This window comes from Halichoerus grypus, chromosome 3, assembly GCF_964656455.1.
Source record: "Halichoerus grypus chromosome 3, mHalGry1.hap1.1, whole genome shotgun sequence".
Taxonomy (NCBI): domain Eukaryota; kingdom Metazoa; phylum Chordata; class Mammalia; order Carnivora; family Phocidae; genus Halichoerus; species Halichoerus grypus.
In genome coordinates this window covers 142,119,782-142,140,977 of record NC_135714.1, presented here as the reverse complement: position 1 = coordinate 142,140,977, position 21,196 = coordinate 142,119,782, and the positions used below count along the sequence as shown (strand labels likewise).

Sequence of the window (21,196 nt, the reverse complement as noted above, 5' to 3'; positions counted from 1 at the left end):
AAGGAAAGATCAACAAATCTGATAGCTGGATTTTTTTTTAAAGATAAACAAAACTGACAAACATTTAACTAGACTAAGAATTAAGAGAGAGAAAACTCAAAAAATAATCAGAAATGGAAGAGGAGACATTACAACTGATATGACAGAAATGCAAAGGATCTTAAGAGACTATGAATGATTATAGACCAACAATTGGATAACCTAGAAGAAATGGGTTAATTTCTAGAGACATACAGCCCACCAAGACTGAATTATGAAGAAACAGAAAATCTGAAACAGACCAATTACTAGTAAGAAGATTGAACAAGCAATCAAAAATTTCCCAACAAAGAAAGGCCCAAGATGGTTTCACTGGTGAATTCTACCAAACATTCAAAGAAGAATTAACACCAATCCTTCTAAAACTCTTCCCAAAAACTGAAGAGGAGGAAATACTCCCAAACTCATTTTACAGGCCAGCATTACCCTGATACCAAAGCCAGAAAAGGACATTACAAGAAAAGAAAACTACAGGCCAATATCCCTGACGAATACAGTTGCAAAAATTCTCAACAAAATACTAGCAAACTGAATTCAACAGCACATTGAAAGGTTCATACAGGATGATCAAGTAGACTGTATATTTGGGATATAAAGATGATTCAACATATGCAAATCAACAAATGTGATACACCACATTGATAGAATGAAAGATAAAAATCACAATCATCTTGGGGCGCCTGGGTGGCTCAGTCGTTAAACGTCTGCCTTCAGCTCAGGTCATGGTCCCAGCGTCCTGGGATCGAGCCCCGCATTGGGCTCCCTGCTCCACAGGAAGCCTGCTTCTCCCTCTCCCACTCCCCCTGCTTGTGTTTCCTCTCTCGCTGTGTTTCTCTCTCTGTCAAATAAATAAATAAAATCTTTAAAAAAAAAAAAAATCACAATCATCTCAAAAATTGCGTAAAAAGATTTTGACAAAATTCAACATCTTTTCACGATAAAAACTCAACAAATTGGATGTAAAAGGAATGTACCACAACATAATAAATGCTATATATGGCAAGCCCACAGCTAACATCATTAATGGTGAAAGGCTGAAAGCTTTTTCTCTAAGATCAGGAACAAGAAAAGGGTGCCCACTCTCACCACTCCTATTCAACATAGTATTAGAAGTCCTAGTCAAAACAATCAGGCAAGAAAAAGAAATAAGACATCCAAATTGGAGAAAATGAAGTAAAACTGTCTTTGTTTGCAGATGATAAGATCTTATACACAGGAAGTCCTAAAGATTGCACCGAAAAACTCTTGGAACCAATAAATAAATTCATTAAAGTTGCAGGCTGCAAAAACAACATACAAAAATCAGTTGCATTTCTATAACTAACAATGAGCTATCCAAAAAACAAACAAACAAAACAATCCCATTTACAACAGTATCAAAAGCAATAAAGTACTCAGGAATAAATTTAACCAAGGAGGTGAAAGATCTATAAACTGAACACCATAAGACATTGATGAAAGAAACTGAAGAAGACACAAACAAATGGAAAGATATCCTGTGTTCATAGATCAGAATTAATATTATTAAAATGTCCATACTACTCAAAATGATCTACAGATTCAATGCAATCCCTATCAAAATTCCAATGGCATTCTTTAAAGACAGAAAAAAATTCTAAAATTAAATGGAACCACAAAAGACACCAAACAGACAAAGCAATCGAGAAATAAGAATAAAGCTGGAGACATTACACTTTCTGTCTTCAGTCTATACTATAAAGCTATAGTAATCAAAATGGTATGATACTGGCATAAAAACAGACACACAGATCAAAAGTCCAGAATTAAGAGCCCAGATATAAATCCTGGCACATACAGTTAACTAATATTTGACAAGGGAACTGAGAATATTCAACGGGTAAAGGCTAATCTCTTTAGTGAAAGGTATTGGAAAACTGGATATCCACACACAAATGAAAGACACTGGAATGTTATTTTACACCATACACAAAAATTAACTCAAAATGGATTGAAAAAGTAAATGTAAGACCTGAAATCATAAAGCCCCTAGAAGAAAACATAGGGCAGGGACGCCTGGGTGGCTCAGTCATTAAGCGTCTGCCTTCGGCTCAGGTCATGATCCCAGGGTCCTGGGATCGAGCCCCGCACTGGGCTCCCTGCTCAGTGGGAAGCCTGCTTCTCCCTCTCCCACTCCCCCTACTTGTGTTTCCTCTCTCACTGTGCCTCTCTCTGTCAAATAAATAATATCTTTAAAAAAAAAAAAAAAGAAAGAAAACATAGGGGAAAAACCTCCCTGTCATTGGTCTTTGCAACAGCTTTTGGATATGGCAACAAAACACAAGCAAAAAAAGCAAAAATAAACAAGCAGGACTACATCAAACTAAAAACTTCAGTACAGAAAAAGAAACAGTCAAAAAAATGAAAAGACAATCAATCTATAGAATGGGAGAAAATATTTGCAAACTATCCGATGAGGGGTTAATATAAAAAATATACAAGGAACTCATACAACTCAATAGCAAAGAAACAAATAATCCAATTAAAAATGGACAAAGAACCTGACTACACATTTTTCCAAAGAAGACATAGAGATGACCAACTGACATATAAGAAGATGCTCAACATCACTAATCATCCAGGAAATGCAAATCAAAGCCACATCTCAAACCAACAGGTATGAGACATCACCTCATACCCGTTAGAATGGCTATTATCAAAAAGATAAGAGACAGTAAGTGCTGGCAAAAATGCAAAAAGAAAACTTTTGTGCACTGTTGGTGAGAATGTAAATTGGTATATTCACTATTGGAAAGGTAGGTTCAGAGGTTCCCAAAAGAATTAAAAATAGAACTACCATATGATCTAGCAATCCTAATTCTGGGTATATATCCAAAGAAAATGAAATCATTATCTAGAAGAGATAGATATCTGCACTCCCATGTTCACTGCAGCATTATTCACAGTAGCCAAGACATGGAAACAACCTAAGTGTCCATGGACAGATGAATGGATAAAGAAAATGTGGTATATATAAACAATGGAATATCATTCAGCCATAAAAATTAAGGAAATCCTGCCATTTGCAATAACATGGATGGACCCTGAAGGCATTATGCTAAGTGAAATAATTCAGACAGAGAAAGACAAACACTGAATGATCTCACTCATATATGAAATTTTAAAAAGCCCGCTTATAACTGCTTGTTATAAAATGAGTAAGTTCTGGGGAGCTAATATACAGCATGGTGACTACAGTTAACAATACTGTATAATATATTTGAAAGCTGCTGAGAGAGTAAATATTAAATGTCCTCACCACAAAAAAAAAAAAAAAAGAAAAATGGTAATTATGTCAAGTGATGGATGTCTTAGCTAACCTTATTAGGTAATCATTTATGCAATACATACAATAAATAAATCACATCATACACCTTAGACTTACACGATGTTATATGCAATTATATGTCCATAAAGCTGGGGAAAATAAAATTTTTAAATAATAATAATTTTTTTAAAAAAGACAATAGGGTCAAACCCTCAACCCTTACTGGGCTACTAAAGAAATGTGCATCCCTCTAAACCTACCTCTCTATCAGGGAAGAGCTTGGACAGTCATATAAGATGGTCTGACCTACTATTTTGTTCTTTAAGTCGAACCAATAGCACAGTAGATTCCTAAGGGCTTGGGAGTCTTAATAAAATACTACATACTAATTTAACATTCACTGAGTATCTACTACATACGAGGCATAATAAGAACACTGCAAACTGTACCGAGAGAAGATTCTGCATCCAGAACAATTTTACTTTGAACCTGATTCAAGCTAGTAGTGAATGCTATTGGTACCCACAGGATTGCTTTTACTGAGCCAGGGGGTCCATCCCCAAATTGCTGTTTGAGTGTTGGCTGTTAAGAGCTCAGAGCTGACCGCTGTTTTCTAGGAGAGCGGCTGATAGAAACCACCTAGCTTGGGAGGTTACTCCCTCCTATCTCTCATTCCAAAACCCTCCTAGCAATCCCCAACCAAAGACTGGCTTATATGAAGCCACCAAAGGTTGGTCCCCTTCCCCTAGCCTCAGGGCAGGATAATCCTGCTTGTGATTTAGACTTGAGGCCTTCCTCCCAATGGCTCAGGCCGACGTTATGGCTGTCCCTGTGACCACATCCTTGTTCACCTCGATCCCCCTCCCTACCCTGCTTCCCTCACTTCCATACAGGGTTTTTCCTAAAGAGCACTTCCTCAATAAATTACAAGCAACCAAATCCTTATCTCAGGCTCTGCTTCTAGAAAACATGGACCTAGGACACTGATTTCATTCACTATCTAGAGAGCTAAAGAAAGTCAAAGCTTTCTTTGATTATTGTGGTTCATAATCACTAAGATTAATATTATTATTATTGTTATTGTCATTATTTTACAGATATACATCTCTCGGTATTCTGTAGACAATACACTGTTTGTCTATAAACGTAATTCCAAAGGAATCATTAAAGTTTTTATAAAAATTGAATTATGAAATTACTTCCCATCTGACATATTCGACATAGTCTAAATCCTAAATCTGACTTTATTTCTCAGGCTATAGGGGGACAAAAGTGCTAAATCTGATCTGGCCTGATGCAAAATATAAGTTAAAACAAAACAAACATATATCAGAAAGAAAAATATCAGGAAGAATATTTTTCTCAGGGCATAATTCAATAAAAGAAGCATATTAAACAAACCCAAACCCTATAATTCGCTAGTGCTGCTACTGCCCTAATTCTCTTGCATTTCCAGGTGGGTCATAGAAAATCGTTCTTGGGCAAAGAGGGTGGAAAAAAAAAAACAAAACATATCAGTATCTTTACATTTCAGTCTTCATCCTGGACAGAGTGTGTGTTACACAACTGTTGATGGTCCGACTAACCATGAAAATAAGAGTTCTATAAAGTCTACGTGGGGCAAAGGGAGTCAGGATTGCTGCCCTGGTCACCTAGAAGATGCTTCCTCCAGCGAACGTGCTGCCTCTGAGCTTTTCCCTTTTCCAACCCCATAAAAGGTGAAGAGCTTCATGATCTAATAGTGCTTATTACAGTAGTGAATATAAACTAATATTCCACATCAAATAGTCCCCATTATCCCATCATTTAAAAGAAAAATAAAAGGTATATGGACCAAGGGTATACACTGCCCTCTAATATATACATTTGACTATAGTAAAAGCTTAACTAATATAATATATATAATAAGGAAGCTATCTTAAGTAGGATATTTCACAATATTCGATTTATATCTTTCCCATGGACGTCTTTAGTTCATTTCTCATATGTCTTCAATTAGCATCTTGATTTTTTAAGAATCAACAAAAACAAAACTATACATAGCAACCATTCATGCAGAACTAATTTTAATGGATGAACCCTAGATTCCGTCTATTTCTTAATGTTTGAGGAGGACTGAAAGCTCTCTACATCTAAATGGTAACTATAAATAATTCACCGAAGCACAAAGCGAAACGGAAACTCACCGCCAGGTACACTGTACCAAGCAGCACCATTGGTTGTTCCATCTACAAAGCTGCTGTCGTCATCATTCTTGCGACACGGTGGCCGACTGGGGTCAGACATGGGTGGGTTAAAAGAGGAGTACGCCCGAGCCAAGCTTTGGAAAATGGCGTCATCTGGGCAGGAGCTATATTCATGAGCACTACCTAGAAAATAAACCCACAAGGTTAAAGAAATTAATATAGACCAAAGAGCATTGCGTGTTTTTGAAAGAGTGGTTCAGTGTTGTCTCTTGCTGACCTATTTTTTTTTAAGATTTTATTTATTTGACAGAGCGAGAGAGAGCAGCCGAGGGAGAGGTAGAAGCAGACTTCCCGCGGAGCAGGGAGCCCCATGCGGGACTCCATCCCAGGACTTCGGGATCATGACCTCAGCCGAAAGCCGACGCTTAACCGACTGAGCTACCCAAGTGCCCTCTTGCTGATTTTTTTTTTTTTTTAAGATTTTATTTATTTATTTGACAGAGAGATAGAGAGAGAGCGCGCACAAGCAGGGCGAGTGGCAGGCAGAGGCAGAGGGAGAAGCAGGCTCCCCGCAGAGCTAGGGGAGCCTGATATGGGACTCGATCCCAGGACTCAGGGATCATGACCTGAGCAGGAGGCCGTCGCTTAACCAACTGAGCCACCCAGGCGCCCTGATTTTTTTTTTTTTTTTTTTTTTTATCAACATCACAATGGGAAAGGAGTGATGGTCTAAATGCTCAACAATTACGCTTAGTGTTTAAGTTATATACCATTCTGTTCCACACCACAATGTAGAAATTGGGTAGAAAGGACATTCTACTTATGCACTGAAAGCTTCATGAGAAAAGGTGATAAACTCGTGGTAAACTTGACCTGAGAAAACAGAAAGGAGATTTCCATTGTTAAAATTTTTAATGTAAAAAATGTGACCTCTGGGTGCCTGGGTGGCTCAGTCGGTTAAGCAGCTGCCTTCCGCTCAGGTCATGATCCTGGGGTCCTGGAATGGAGCCCAGTGTGGGGCTTCCCTGCTCAGCTGGGAGTCTGCTTCTCCCTCTGCCCCTCCCCACCCCTGCTCATGTGCGCACTGTCTCTCTATCTCTATCTCTCTCTCACTCTCTCAAGTAAATAAATAAAATCTTTAAAATAATAATAATAAAATAAAAAATGTAACCTCATAGCCACCATGAATCATTCTCACACATACTTTTCGGTATTTGAGTTTTAAAGTTTAAAAAAATCTCCCATGTGTAATATAAAAAGAAATAATACATATTTTGATACACTGTGTCTTCATATATGATAAAATATGCCAGGCTTTTAAATTTCCCAGCTATTGACAAACTACTAAATCTATAAATTTTAATGTTTCACCAAAGACTCTCTTCAAGGCTCAAAGTTTCCCATATCTAAAATTATCATCGTGTGCTTGCAAAGAATGAATTCTTCAAAGACCTTTGAGAACCCATCCATAGCAGGAAATTTCTTGGAGCGACAAAAAGTTAAGTTGAAAATAACTATCTGACTAAAGCTTGCTGTGCCTGAAATTTAACCAAAACTAATTTGAGAAAGTCAAAGCACCACTTTCCTCTCCCTGACACCACTAGAAACAGTTCCAAATGCAAAAGCGTGAGTGTATGGTAAGACGGGGAGAGATCCACACGGGCCCTGATCAAGCTGCAAAAAGACCGCTTTCATTTTTAAGCCATCTTGTACACAAACCTGTATCATTTCCATTATCTCTCGATTCTACCAGGGTTCAAGAGTGACCCAAGTTCATGACCTCTGTTTTCTCCCTTTCTCTTGCATTCTGTCAAGATCACGGTCCTCTTAAACTAAACTTATTAAAAAGTTACAGTCCTTTTCTGCCAAATATTTATACGAATGCCACATGAAATAAACATACGTCCTTCTACAGGCAAAATCACTTAATGGCCAGTTCCTTAAAAGAATGGTCCATATAGAAATCATCCTATAAACCCTCATAAAACGATTGTAAACCTTGAACCATGAGAGAAGCAGAAGGAACACCTACCACTCCGCGTCTCGTCATAGGGGTAATTGGCCACAAGGTCTCCTCCATGGAGATTGGCAGAGAGCACGAAAGGAATATCCATAATCCAATGAATGACTGCCTTAGTCTCAGGAGCAAGCTGTATTAAAGATTAGAGGGTAGAAGGATTATACATTTGGTTACCATTGGTGGGATCCCTCAATAGGAAAGACATAAAAAAGGAAAAACAACAACAGTAATCGAAAGCTGGTCATAGGTCATCTTTCAAGCGCTTTGTGGTGGTTGTCATAAAAATAAAAAAGCTTCCAGTAAGAGCAGCATTTCCATCTCTACCTTTCCCACTTATAATAAAACATATTTCAGTAGTGTTAGAATTTCCTTAAAAGCTTTACTTTTGTTAGCTGCCAGCTTTTTTCTCTTTTTTGTTTTTGTTTTTAGCTTTTTTCTCTTTGAAACTTGAAAACCATCATGCAAATCACTGACAAATTCTAGGACACTTCCATCTGATCTTTGTTAATAATAGCTAAGAGTAAGACAAAGAGAAAAGAAAATAGTTGGACTGAAGAACAAAATTCTTTCTCTACGGTGGTTAAACTCTAGAAATGTATGATAGATTTTATTTCTTTTATTACTAATTATTATTATTTATTATTTTCTTTTATTGCTTACTATTTTTCCAATTCCCTCCAACTACCTCTGACACTGTCCCTATAAAAAAATATTAAATTGTGTCTCTTTCAAAACTCACTGTAAAATATCAGCTTACTTTGGGAAAAGCATCTTAAACAAAAGCAGAAGTTTCAGAAATTCATGTTGCCTTAATTTAATGACTCACAGCCCCTCTTATCCTGGTAGCAAAACAAAAGAGGAAAGAAATTTATACAAAAGAATTAATCTGGAGCCAGACACGTGTTTCATATGATGAGTTTTTAATAGTAACTAGGAAGACTCTCAAACTCCCAAGTACCTCATTGATTAAAAAAAAAAAAAAATTCCTGGAGATGTGATCCATACTTTCTTTGGGACAGAAAATCTAACAGCATCAGTAGGGTTTGATGGCTGCAAGACCTTGTATTTCTGTATCTCTGTTCAGTTCGTGAATGAGCTTCGCAACATCCCCATTGGATAGGCAAAGATATTCATCCCCCTTTCACTGGGAAGAATCTAGGGGTTAGGTGTGTTAATAACATGTCCAAGTTCACACAGCTAAGAATTCAAATCCAGTCTATAAAACTATAAAGCCCACGTTTTTGTCAGTATTGATATATAGTTTGATACTTTAATGTATCAAAATTACCCTATTTTTCATGTAGGCAACTTATAATCGTGAAAAAGTGTGATTTAGAATAAGGTGCTGTTTTTATTATTTATTTGATTGGTTTATCTCATTCTCCCTATAAAAATGTTTATTGTAGAAAATGTAAAGGAGACAAACAAAAAGAAAGAAGATTAAAATGACCCATAATTTTACCATCTAAAGATACAAACTGCTAACATTTACATGTATCTTTCTCAGTCTTTACCAATGCACTTATGTAATTTTTTAAATGTGATGATTTATGTATAATTTTGTATATGACCTGTTTTGTTTGACAATGGGTAACAAACACTTTTGCTTGTCATTGAATAACCTTCTAAGTTACTATGTTAATGGATGAATAGTATCCAATATATGGATATATCATTCTTAAACATGAACAAAATAATAGCTAATATTTATTAAACACTTTCTGTGTGACACATTGAAGTCTCACATCCACCCTATGAGATAGGGACTACACGTACTCCCCGTTTTACAGATGAGTAAACTGAGACACAGAGGAGTTAGGCAATAGCATGAGTCCAATCAGTTGTGAGTGGCAGAGCCTGGACTCAAGCTCCAGAGCACGAACACCAGCACTAACAATCTCTAATATGTGGGAGGGGTTGGGGAGAAGGGGGACATATTGGTCTGAGGGTACAAACTTTCAGTTATAAGATGAATAAGCTCTGGGGATCTAATGCACAGCATGGTGACTTAATACTACTGTATTGTCTACTTGAAATTTGTTAAGATAGCTCATAAGCATTCTCATCACGAAAGAAAACTAAGGTAACTATGTGAGGTGATGGATATGTTAATTTGCTTGATTGTGATAATCATTTCATAATGTATACGTATATCAAATCATCATATCGTATACCCAATTTTTATTTGTCAATTATACTTCAGTAGAGCTGGGGGATAGGATCTGCAATTGTTGGGTGTTGAGTTGTTCACTATAGAAAAAAATTCTATAAACACCCTTGTAACTACTCTTTTTTCAGATCTATACTTTCCTTAGGGAAATTTTCCTAGAAATGGAATGACTTAACCAAAGGCTAAGCACAGTTTTTAATTTTATAAAATGTATTACAAATTGCCTCTCTATAAAATACAGCAATAGTATATTAAGCCTGCAATTTCTCATCACTCTTACCAACATGGGATATGTGGTGTTTTTTAAATCTTTCACTTTGATACATGACAAATTAAATTTTTTGTAAATGTGCATTCTTTGATACACAAATAAAACTGGAACCATTTCTATATGTTTAGTAACCATTTATGTTTATTCTTTGGTGACATATTTATACATGGTTTAGCTGATTTTTCTATTGAAATGTTGATCTCTTACTAATTTGCAAGAGTTGTTTATTTAGTAAAAACACTAACCCTCTATATTATAGATATTTTCTGAGTTTGTCATTTGTCTCTCAAATTCAGTTTTTTTCAAATTTAATAATAATACTTAAAATACAAAATATTAAAATATTTATGTTTTCAAATTTACTGATCTGATCTTTTTTTTAATTGTCTCTTCCTTTGCTTTTGCATTTTATTCGTTCATTCAATAACTAGTAAGTGGCCACCATGTGCCAATTTTTCTATATGAGGGATTTAGAAAGTTCTATCCCCCTCCAAAAATTATATATTTACTGAAGTTTTCTTTTTGAAGGCTCATACTTTTTATATATTTTATGTTGATCTATGCTGATATTTGTGAGATGGATTCATCTCAATTTCATTTATTGAATTACCCTGTCTTTCCACAATGATCTGAAAAACTCCCTTACTATACACTAAATTCTTATATGTACTTAAATTTGTTTCTAGAATTCAAATTAATTTAAATTAAATCCAGTTTAAGTTTTGATTTAAATCAACCATAAAATAACTAATACAGAACATCTAATCACAAACAATCTTTAGGGGCTCCTGGGTGGCTCAGTCGTTAAGCGTCTGCCTTCGGCTCAGGTCATGGTCCCAGGGTCTTGGGATCGAGCCCCACATTGGGCTCCCTGCTCAGCAGGAAGCCTGCTTCTCCCTCTCCCACTCCCCCTGCTTGTGTTCCTGCTCTCGCTATGTCTCTCTGTGAAATAAATAAATAAAATCTTCAAAAAAAAATCTTTAATCCAAAAAATGCATATGCTCTTGTTTGCAATGAATTTATGGTTTATTAGGCTCAACTGCTCAAAAAATGGCAATAATATTATGTGATATGAGTTTAACACATTCTTTTATATTCCGTTCCAAGTTTTCTTCGTAGTACTGAATTTCTTTCCAATCCTCTTCCTTGTACATCCCCTTCATTTCTCCTATTTGCTCAAACCCAGTGATTGGTACTGACAAATATTTCAAGGAGTTCAGAAGAGACAGAAATCCCTGTGGTTTGGAGAATCATGGGAGACTTTAGGAAGGAGGTGGAACTCCACTATGCCTTGGGGGGAGAAAGGCAGGTAGGCTTTGGATAGGAGGAAAAGAGAGTAGTAAAAAAAAAAGAAAAGAAAGAAAAAGAAAAGAGGAGAGTATGTAAGGGGTAAAAGCAAGCAAGGACTGCCTGGGGTAAAGGATTGGTTTGAATGGGAGCTCAGGAGGCAAAGCCCTACAGTGGCAGACTGTACTTTTGGATTTCTTATTCACCTGAAAGCGTTCAAAATAGTGTGCATGGTATGCTTCCATATATTTATAGATTGATACATGCATAAAAAATAATTCTAAAGGATACATACCAAGATGTGAATGGTGATCATTTAAGACTATAGGGTAATGGGTTCTTTTTCTCTTCATTTATATTTATCTTTTTGTTCATAATAACATACTAATTTTTAACATTTTTTAAAGAAACTTTTTTGGAACAAATATAACATACAGTGCTGAATACACAAAGTCATATTTGGCAATTAGGTTTAGCCTATTGTTAATTCTGATACATACACTATTGCTAATGTTACCAATATGTTCAAAAGCAAGCGAGTAAATTCCACAATTTGACAAATTAAACTCAGTTTGTCTCCGTCTACTAATAGAAATTTTTAGGCTGACTAAATGCTGAGATCCCCTGGGTACTGTAATTATATATTTAAGTAATCCATAGAGAAGCCTCTGGAACATCTCTAAGATTGAGCCCCAAGAGAATCTAGAACCAATTATGACTATCTTTAAAATTTCCATTTAAAGACTAAGGATAGCTTAAATGTTATGCTCTATAATTAGATGGCTTTGACTCTTAAAATACACTAAAGCTATATTTATTTCCCTTTCTTCATGACTCTAGCCATTAGAGATAAGTATACAATTATTAAAATTGTTTGATTTATTTTAACTCACTCTGTTTTCAAGCAATCCAGGTCCAGGCTCATGTACTGAGCCCAGATAACAGTGGAGGTGACCAGGCCAAATTGCTCAAGAACAGATGAGAAAAGACAGCAGGAAGAACTCCACAGCAACAGAGAGCTTTTGTTCAGAGGTTCAGAAGAACAAGGAAAGCATCTGGAACACGTGGTAAAAATGCAGATGCCTTTTCATCACCCATTCCCACAGCATACACACCCCAGACTTCCTGAATCAGCATTCATAAAAGTGTGCCTTTTTAACCCCAAATTCCTACAAAACTTGAAATTTAAAAACCACTATAAGGACAGATTGGAGGTGGCCAGAGGCAGTGTTGGGGGGCGGGGGAGATGGGGAGGGAAATGGGTAAAGGTGGTCAAAAGGTATACACTTCATTATAAAAGAAGTCATAGGGATGTGATGTACAAATGGTGACTATAGTTAATAATACTGTATTCTATATTTGAAGTTACTAAGAAAGTAGACCTTAAATGTTCTATTACAAGAAAAATATTACAACTATGTATGGTGACTGATGGTAACTAGACTTATGGTGGTGATCATTTCACAATATATACAAATACCAATTATCATTATGCTGTACACCTGAAACTAATAGTATGTTATATGTCAATTATGTCTCAATAAAAATAAAACAAACATAGAAGCTACAATAAGGGATATAGATACTGAGAAGGGGGAGTAAGAAAAGGCGAGATGTGTGATAACATTCACAAAATGCCTACTACATGTCTCCTACCGGGCAACGTCTAAACACGGTCTCAGTCTTAATGACAAAGATGGAAAAAAAGAGAAGATGAACCAGTTATGAATAATACCATCCCCGAATTATTAGGCAGGTTTACTGAAGATTTAGTCTAATGTAAACAAACCTTGCTTCTGTTCCAGAAAAGAGACTAAATTTTAATTTTTATGTATTTCTCTTTAATTTACCTTTACCCAGAAAAAGTATTGGCATTGAGATACTTTTAATAAAAGCTCTAATTTTGAGGGGCACCTGGGTGGCTCAGTCGGTTAAGCAGCGGAATCTTGATTTTGTCTCAGGTCATGATCTCAGGGTCCTGGGATCAAGCCCCGCCTCAGGCTCCCTGCTCACTTGGGAGCCTGCTTGAGATTCTCTTCCTCCCTCTCCCTCTGCCCCTCCCCGCACTTGCTCACTCACACGCTCTCTCTCTCTCTAAAATATATAAATAAATACTAAAAAAAGTTCTATTTTTTTTAAGTACCATGAGCATATATCTTTTAAATAAGTATTGCTTACACTAGAAATAAGAAAATACCTAACACCGCGATTCTGCAAATATTACACAGGTTCTGTTGGGGAAGAGGAAGGTCTTGCCGATGGAAAGTGTATCGCACTGCACAAAGGTTGCCCATCAGATATCCTACGGATATGAATTTATTTCACAGATTCTTCTACACAAGGTGGCAGGCATTACTTGTCCCATTTCTCGGATCTAATGAAGACAGCGCAGGCAGCTTAATGTAAGCAATGGGGAGAGTCTGCCGGCTGATAGCAGCACTGGGCTTCCACAGTGGTTTTCCATTTCTGCCTTACCGTTCACAACTTATCACACAGGACTGCCCTCTTTTTACCTCTGGTAAAAAAAAAAAAAAAAAAAAGACAGTCCTCTGTTTTCCAACTCTCATCCAAGAAAGATGGACCAGGGGCTGAGAAACTGCAAATGTATCTGTGACTCAGAAGCAGGAATGTTTAAGTGACTCACTTATCAGGTTCTACTAGAATCCTCAGCCCCTAGCAGCCCTTTTCTGAGACCAGTTTCCACTTGCAGGCTTAGCTTAAGTTTCTGGAATGAATCCTAAATATAGGCAGGAAAGTTATAGGAACTTTACAGCAATAATCCAGGACCCTCCCTATCTCCTGGATCCTCTATCTAGCACCCAAGATAAATGCTTGTCTGGAACTCCAGCTGTGGATTTTCAGGTACTGTGATTTGCTTGTCAGGCTGGATCGCATTCGTTCCTAGCAGGTTTCCAGCCTACTATGTGTCAGACTCAAATATAAGCCATAATTCTTGCAACCAAAAGATTGAAATCTAGAATTAAAAAGGAAAATAGCTATATAAATAATTATAATATAACAAATACAATGCTCTCCATAGCTATAAGCACCATACTGGAAGTATTTCTAAAGAATGTAAGGGAAGCTTAACTGGACCCATCTGGAAGAGCAGAAGGCTTCACAGAGGAGGTGACATGGAAGGAAAGGAAAGAGCATTCTAGAAGGTTGGAACAACGCATACAAAGATATAAAATTATTAGAAAATACTTTGCTTAGGGAGCAAAAAGGAATTGGTGGACCAGAGTCCATGGAATATCAGAGCCAGATCAAGGAGTGGGTCAGCCAGCAGCTGCCAGGGGCCAAGGGAAACTTGAAAGGCCGTGGCACTAAAATAAAATGCAGAAATTGTACTTTCGACGTTCTCACTTAGGAAAGGTACAAAAAGGAGTTGATGAACCAGAGCAGAATTGCCTGGAAAAACACAAGAGGAATGGAGAGCTGCCAACCCCAGTTCTTCTCCACTTTCCCTCCACAATGGGCTCTACCTCCCTCCAAGTAATTGAAAACAATGTTCAAACAGTATTGGTTTGAAGGAGCATCAAACGTTTAGTGGGTATGTCAATGCACCCATCTAACTCTGAGGTACAGAACACAGAGTCCTGAGAAATTTTGCTGAAACGGTAATAATAGTTATAGGTCCTGACTTCAAGCACTTTATAGATCCTAACTCACTCAGTCCTTATAACCACCCAAGGGGGTAGCTACTATTATCATCTCCATATTTCAGTGGAAGAAGCAGAAGCACAAAGTGGTTAGATAACTTTCCAAAACTCATGCATCAAATATGGAGCCAGGCTATGAAGAGGTGGTTGCCCCAGAGTCCCCAGACTAAGACTAAACCATCTCACAATTCTGACATACTGAGTTTTTACTTTATCCTCTGGACGGTGGAGAGCTGGCAATGAAGCAATAATTTGTGCATGAAGATCACTCTGGAGGAATTCGAGAAGATTGAACAGGGTTGGGAGGGGCTGAACCCAAAACAAGAGGGGACTGCTGTACTCATCAGAGCAAGAGACAATGGGGGCCTCAACCAAGCAGTGGAATGAGTTTGCAGTTGAGAGACTAAAGAAGTGTTAGGGCCCTCAGATCACTGAGATCCGCCAACTGATTGCTGGTGGCAGGGACAGTGATGGAACAGTCAAGGCTTTGATGATAGGGTAAATGAGAAAACACTGTTTTCTTACAGAAAATGTTTGGTTTCGAGGCCCTGCGTGTCGCCAGATGAAGGGACTCAGTGAGCAAGTAAAGTAGAGAAAGAACTCCACAGGAGATCGGGAACTAGAGAAATGGATCTGTAGGGAAAGAGAAAAGAATAGCAGATGGCATTTTGAAGGCCAGCACTTAGCCAAGGTAGGGGAAGCTGAGCAGTAACTGGAAAGGCAGTAGAAGGAGCAGGAGAAAGTGGAGTTGTGCAAAGCAAAGAAAGAAAAGGTTCTGGAAAAGAAAAAGATCAACAGTGTGAAATGCTGTGATGTGCTGATACAGGGCCTCCGAAAGGGCCATGAAGACTTTCAAAGACACTCACAACTGGGTTCCTTCCTCCTATCCCCTCCCCCACTTCCGATCCCCCCATCCCCCTCCTCCCCCCTCCTCCCCCTTCTCCCCCTCCTCCCCCTTCTCCCCCCTCCTCCCCCGTTCCCCCCCCCCGTCCCCCGTTCCTCCTCCCCCATTACTCCCTCCCCCCGTCCCCCCCCCCGTTCCCCCCTCCCCCTCCCCCATACCAGCCGTGACTTTCTCGGCACCAGGAACTATCCCACAGAAGCTTTAACATTACTGCAACGTCCTCCATTATAATGAAGCTATTAGAACATACTTCCTTAGACTAGAGGACAAACCCAAGAAAACTATACATGTTCCCTACCTTTGTGTTTTGATCCACAATCTTCTTCAGATTTTTCAACAAATGATTATTTGGACCACCTTCTTTCTCATTAACATAAACTATCCTATCCAGGTCTGGAAAGTTCCGGTTCAAATCTATTCCCTGGGCATTGCTTCGACCCACAAACCAGTCCTTGAGCTCACCAGGCTAAAAAAAATCAAGAAGAAAAATAATAAGTTATTTATTATTATTATTGTTACTATCTAGTTAAGGTCTTCATTAATAATTTTTAAAATAATTTATTAGGATTAATTATTTATTTCAACAATAGCCTCTCAAAATTGTATTTTCACTCTCACTGACAAACACATGAAGGTTTCAGGTTTAAAGTATTTATTATGGTTATTTCAAAATATTTTCAATGAATAATATCTTAAATTTTAATAATAATTACATTTAAAAGATAATTATCATCAAACTGCAAAAAAAAAAACTATATATATTTGTAACAGATGCCTTTCAAAGCATGCCAGTCTCTATTTGGGTTTAAGTGAAATATTCATTGGCTCTGTAAATCACAGGAACCTATTTTTTAAATATTCAAAAGAATAAATTACTAAAGAAGACTGGAGCTTTAAAATGAGTTTAACATGAATTATGTACATAATAGTAAGATATCTCCCTCTTACAGTCTTCACGAAAAAATATGAGCTCTAGCATCAAAGTTCAAGAGCTTCGTAAGTTGGGAAGTTTCTGTTCAATTTTAAACCCTTCATTTCAGTAACGGTATAATCTGGAAATGTAATGAATTTCCAAGACATTCAGCTGTATTCCATAATGCGTATTTTCTTGTTTTACTATTAAATTATACTTAATCTATGATATAGAGCTAATTCCCATATTCTTGAAGTTATATAAGCTCAGATACCTTAGACTCCAAAGAATAAAAATCCATTACAGAAAATAACAGTGATAATCTTTTGTCCATTCTGTCTTACAGATTTGAATATCACCTTAAAGTAGTAAACATTTAATTCTCTATGTTATTAGAATTTTTCTAACTTTAGAAATTATATCGATGTTATTTACAGAAGTTCTCTGGGTTTCTTACAATGTCAAACTGTCAGGTCACTGGATTTTTTATTTTTAAGGTAAAAATCAACTCCCTAACTATAAACATACCAATACTCCCAAAAAATAAGGAAATCGCTTCACACTGTAGAAAACAACTAATTTCTCCGTGCCTGTGCAAACAAAAAGGAAACACATACCATTTATCTTCTCTTAAAGTGTGATTACTGTCCAGCTTCTCTAACAGTTAAAATGTATTAATTTCATTTTACAGGTAGGAGGGGTTTTTGTTGGTGGCGGGGTTTTTTTGTTTTGTTTTGTGTTATTGTTGTTTTGTTTTGTTTTGTTTTTACTTTACTTTACTCATCATACATAGACGAGAATTAAACACCCGTGAAACATTGATCTGGCCAAAATTTTTCTTCCTTGATGTCAGTAGAGGGCGCTATGACATCACTTCATTCAGAGGCAGCAATGGCATTACTCTTCAACACTTGGCAGTAGTCTTACTTTCAGCTTTTTAGAAGAAAGGAAATTTACCTAGTCACAAATGTGGGTGAATGAATATGATTTATTTAACAACAAAACAAAACATTAATTAAATACTGACTTCACCAAATTTCTCATTCGCAAACTGCTGAAGAAACTCACCCACCATCCCTTACCTTCTGAACTTTTTTCTTACAGGCAAGTTTAAGAGCATATCACTTATATCCTCCCCTGCCCTGTCCGTAAGATTCATGTGAGTTCAGCATTACTTACAGATAAGCACACATGTACAAACACAAAATGAAAGGAGCCTGCCCTGCTCTGGGCTGGCTGGAACTCACCTGAGATGCAGCCTTCTCAAAGCCGTCCGGGTTGAGGGAAGGCATGATGTGGATTCGAGTGTTGTGGATCAGCTTAACGATTGTCTCGTTGCCCTTTTGGTATTCGTTGCACAAGTATTGGGCCAGGAAAATGAGCAGTTCCCGTCCAACAGCCTCATTACCGTGCATATTCCCAATGTATTTAAATTCAGGCTCACCTAAAAGATCAAAAATCAATAGTATGGAGACATTTTCTATAGCTCTGAATAAAAGACAAATGGCATACAGTTATGAGTATGTTGTATATCTACTAATTTACTACACATAGCTGACAGCTGCTTCTCCCTCCAGAATAGATACCCAACAAATCTACTTTAAATGTCAAAATATTCCAGGGCACCTGGGTGGCTCAGTCTGTTAAGCGGCTGCCTTTGGCTCAGGTCACCATCCCGCGGTCCCGGGATCGAGCCCGGCGTCGGGCTGTCTGCTCAGGGGAAGCCTGCCTCTCTCTGCTCCTCCTCCTGGCTCGTGCTCACTCTCTCAAAAAGTCAATAATTAAAAAAAAAATAAAATAAAATAATAAAATAAATAAATAAGTAAATGTATGTCAAAATATTCCAAACAATAATAATAATAATGTACCACATGCCTTCTTTGATTAAACACCGAACTTCGCATTTTTTATTTAGTGCTCACCAAACACCTAAAAGTAGGTATTATTTTATAATAGCAAACTGAAGTTCAGACTGCTTAAGAGAGTTGATCACAGTAACACAGCCCATGAAGCCAGGATTCAAACGCTGGTCTTCTCAGTTAGTTAAAAGTCTAGGCTTTTTTTCCCTCCCTTTTTTTAATCCTAGGTATTAAAAGCATGAACTTCTGGAGCCAGACTGCATGGGTTCAAATCCTCGCACCAAGTCTTACTGGCTAGCCTTGAGCAAGTTACTTTGGCTCTCTGTGGCTCTCTTTTCCCACCTATAAAATGAGAGAACTATAAAATTATTCTACCTATAAAATTATTGTAAGAACTAAGCGAAAGAATAAGTATAAATGCTTAGAACAGTGCCTGGCAAATAACAAGTGCTATGTGTTTGCTATAATTATTATTATTGTTATTATTATGTTACATTATCTTATCAGTGTGACGTGCTTTACCACATATAATCTAATTTTCTCTTTACAACAGCCCATTAAAATGGGGAAGACAAATATTTTTATTGTCATTATTGTACAAATGCAGCACCAAGAGGATACATTTTGCTGAAGGGCTCAGAATTCAGACATAAATCACTATTGCCTGTTTCTGCTGCTCTCTGTTACATTTAGGAGTGATAAAATTGCAGAGCATAGCAGCAAATGCTCTTAATTAATCCTGTTCTGCTCTCTTCTGCTTCATCCATCCCCCAGTCCCGATTTCTGCAGCAGAAAGGATTTTCCCACTTACAAAATCACTAGGACTGCTCACCTCTGATAAAAAAAAATAATAAAAAAAAAAAACACTGGAATTATTTTTCTCCTGGAAATACATTATCTAAGTATCCTTTGCATGAGATTCCTGAGTGTGTGATTTAAATGACTGCTAATCACAGAAAACCGTGTCCTTGTGTGACCTCTCAACCTTCATCTAAACTAATCTTAATCTAAGGATCAGGCAGGAGCAGGATCAGGGCTATTTATATGCCCCTCATTTTTCACTTTGAGGGAAAGTCGCTAATAAAACTGTGCCTAGGGACTTACCCACAAGGTATGTGAGAAGAGATGTTTTCTTTGCTTCTGATTTCAAAAGTCAAAATAACCTTCTTCCTGTCTGTCAAACTCAGTGCTTTATACCTTCCCCCTTACTGGATATAAATTTGATTGAGGCGCAGAAGAGAGGGTAGCCGTCCGTTACAAAAGAAAATAGAGATCGAGTAGCCAGAGGAGTATTACAAGCCTATTTTGCAGTTATTTGAGAAGACTACACTGTGGGAGGCAGGCTGGTCCTGCCCCTTACCCCAACACAGCTTTGTGTGAGGCTTCAGTCACTCAAAAGAGCTTGGCCCATAACCCATAAGAGTAGATGAACGCACTGAAATTTTGTATTACTTCCCCGGATTTAAAAAATACATATTTAATCATTTAAAGGAGAAATAGCAAACTCATAGTCACTTAGCCCCCCAGTGTTTGTTTGGTGGTCACAGTATATTTTGTATTTGAATCTGAATGCTCTCCTGGTTCTGCCACAAATCACACCACTCCCTATTGCTACAAGGCCTGATTTTCAAAGTCAGAAAATTTCCAATATGGTTTTATTTCTTCAATCTGTAGGAAATTGCTCTCAGAAGCAAATCTCCCCCAAAATGTTTATTATATTTGTGAGGAGATAGTAATAATAGTAACAATAGCAATGCTTTAGTTTGACATGAAGATAGATAGAACTATAAAGGTCATTTTATAGAAGACATTAATATATGGAAATAAAATTCAAGACACGTACGACTTAGCAAAAGAAAAGGCAAGTGTATTTTTATCATCCTCTGCCTTCTAGAATAAATTAGATTGCTAGATAACGCTCTCACCAGAATACAGAAGAGCTGCGCTAAGCCTACTGACGTGTCTTATAAGATGAAGAAGAGTCACAGTGTTGTTGGATGTGTACATGCAAACCTTAGTGTCCAACATTACAGGAGACTCAAAAGCCAACAGAATAGCATTCTTAAACTCAAGGAATGTGGGGTCTGGAGGAGGACACAGACATGTGCACGAACTGTGTTCAGCAGTGAGGCAATGATGAAGGAATGTTGGATACATAACCAACCAGCTTCAAGGTTCTAAATTGGAATAGTCCTACCACCCGTATGGCCCTTCTCCGGCCCTTTGCCCTCCCAAAGCCAAATTTATCTTTTTACAACACAACCCCCATTGGGTCCCCTCTACCTAAAACCCATCAGCTAACCAACTTCCCATTTGCTTTCACCATAAAGGCCAGAATTCTCTACAAGAGCTTTAATTCCCCTGTGGTTCGGCCTGGTCCACCTCCCCTGTCTCCTGAGGCACGTCCTTCACTCCCTGTCTTTCCGCCACAGGGCTCTGGCCTGTGATGGATGCTCTTGACTTGTCACACACACACATTTTGCCTTCACGTTCTCCTAATCGTGGAACACCATGGTTTCCTCAGAGTACCTTTAGTCTAAGTCCAGTTCTTTTATTATTTTTAATACCTCAGTGTGAATATATACATTCATCAGCGTGA

At 37.6% G+C, this 21,196-nt stretch overlaps 1 protein-coding gene across 1 annotated transcript in view; it reads right to left on the bottom strand.

Annotated features, from left to right (window-relative positions):
- CPE (carboxypeptidase E) overlaps window positions 1–21,196 on the bottom strand; it is a 115,262-nt gene that overhangs the window by 18,980 nt on the left and 75,086 nt on the right. Inside the window, exons 2-5 of the mRNA XM_036112125.2 lie at window positions 17,986–18,182; window positions 16,124–16,291; window positions 7,544–7,661; window positions 5,512–5,694 (exon numbers count right to left, since the gene is read on the bottom strand). Coding sequence (XP_035968018.2) covers window positions 5,512–5,694; window positions 7,544–7,661; window positions 16,124–16,291; window positions 17,986–18,182 — 666 coding nt within the window. The remainder of the gene's footprint in view (window positions 1–5,511; window positions 5,695–7,543; window positions 7,662–16,123; window positions 16,292–17,985; window positions 18,183–21,196) is intronic.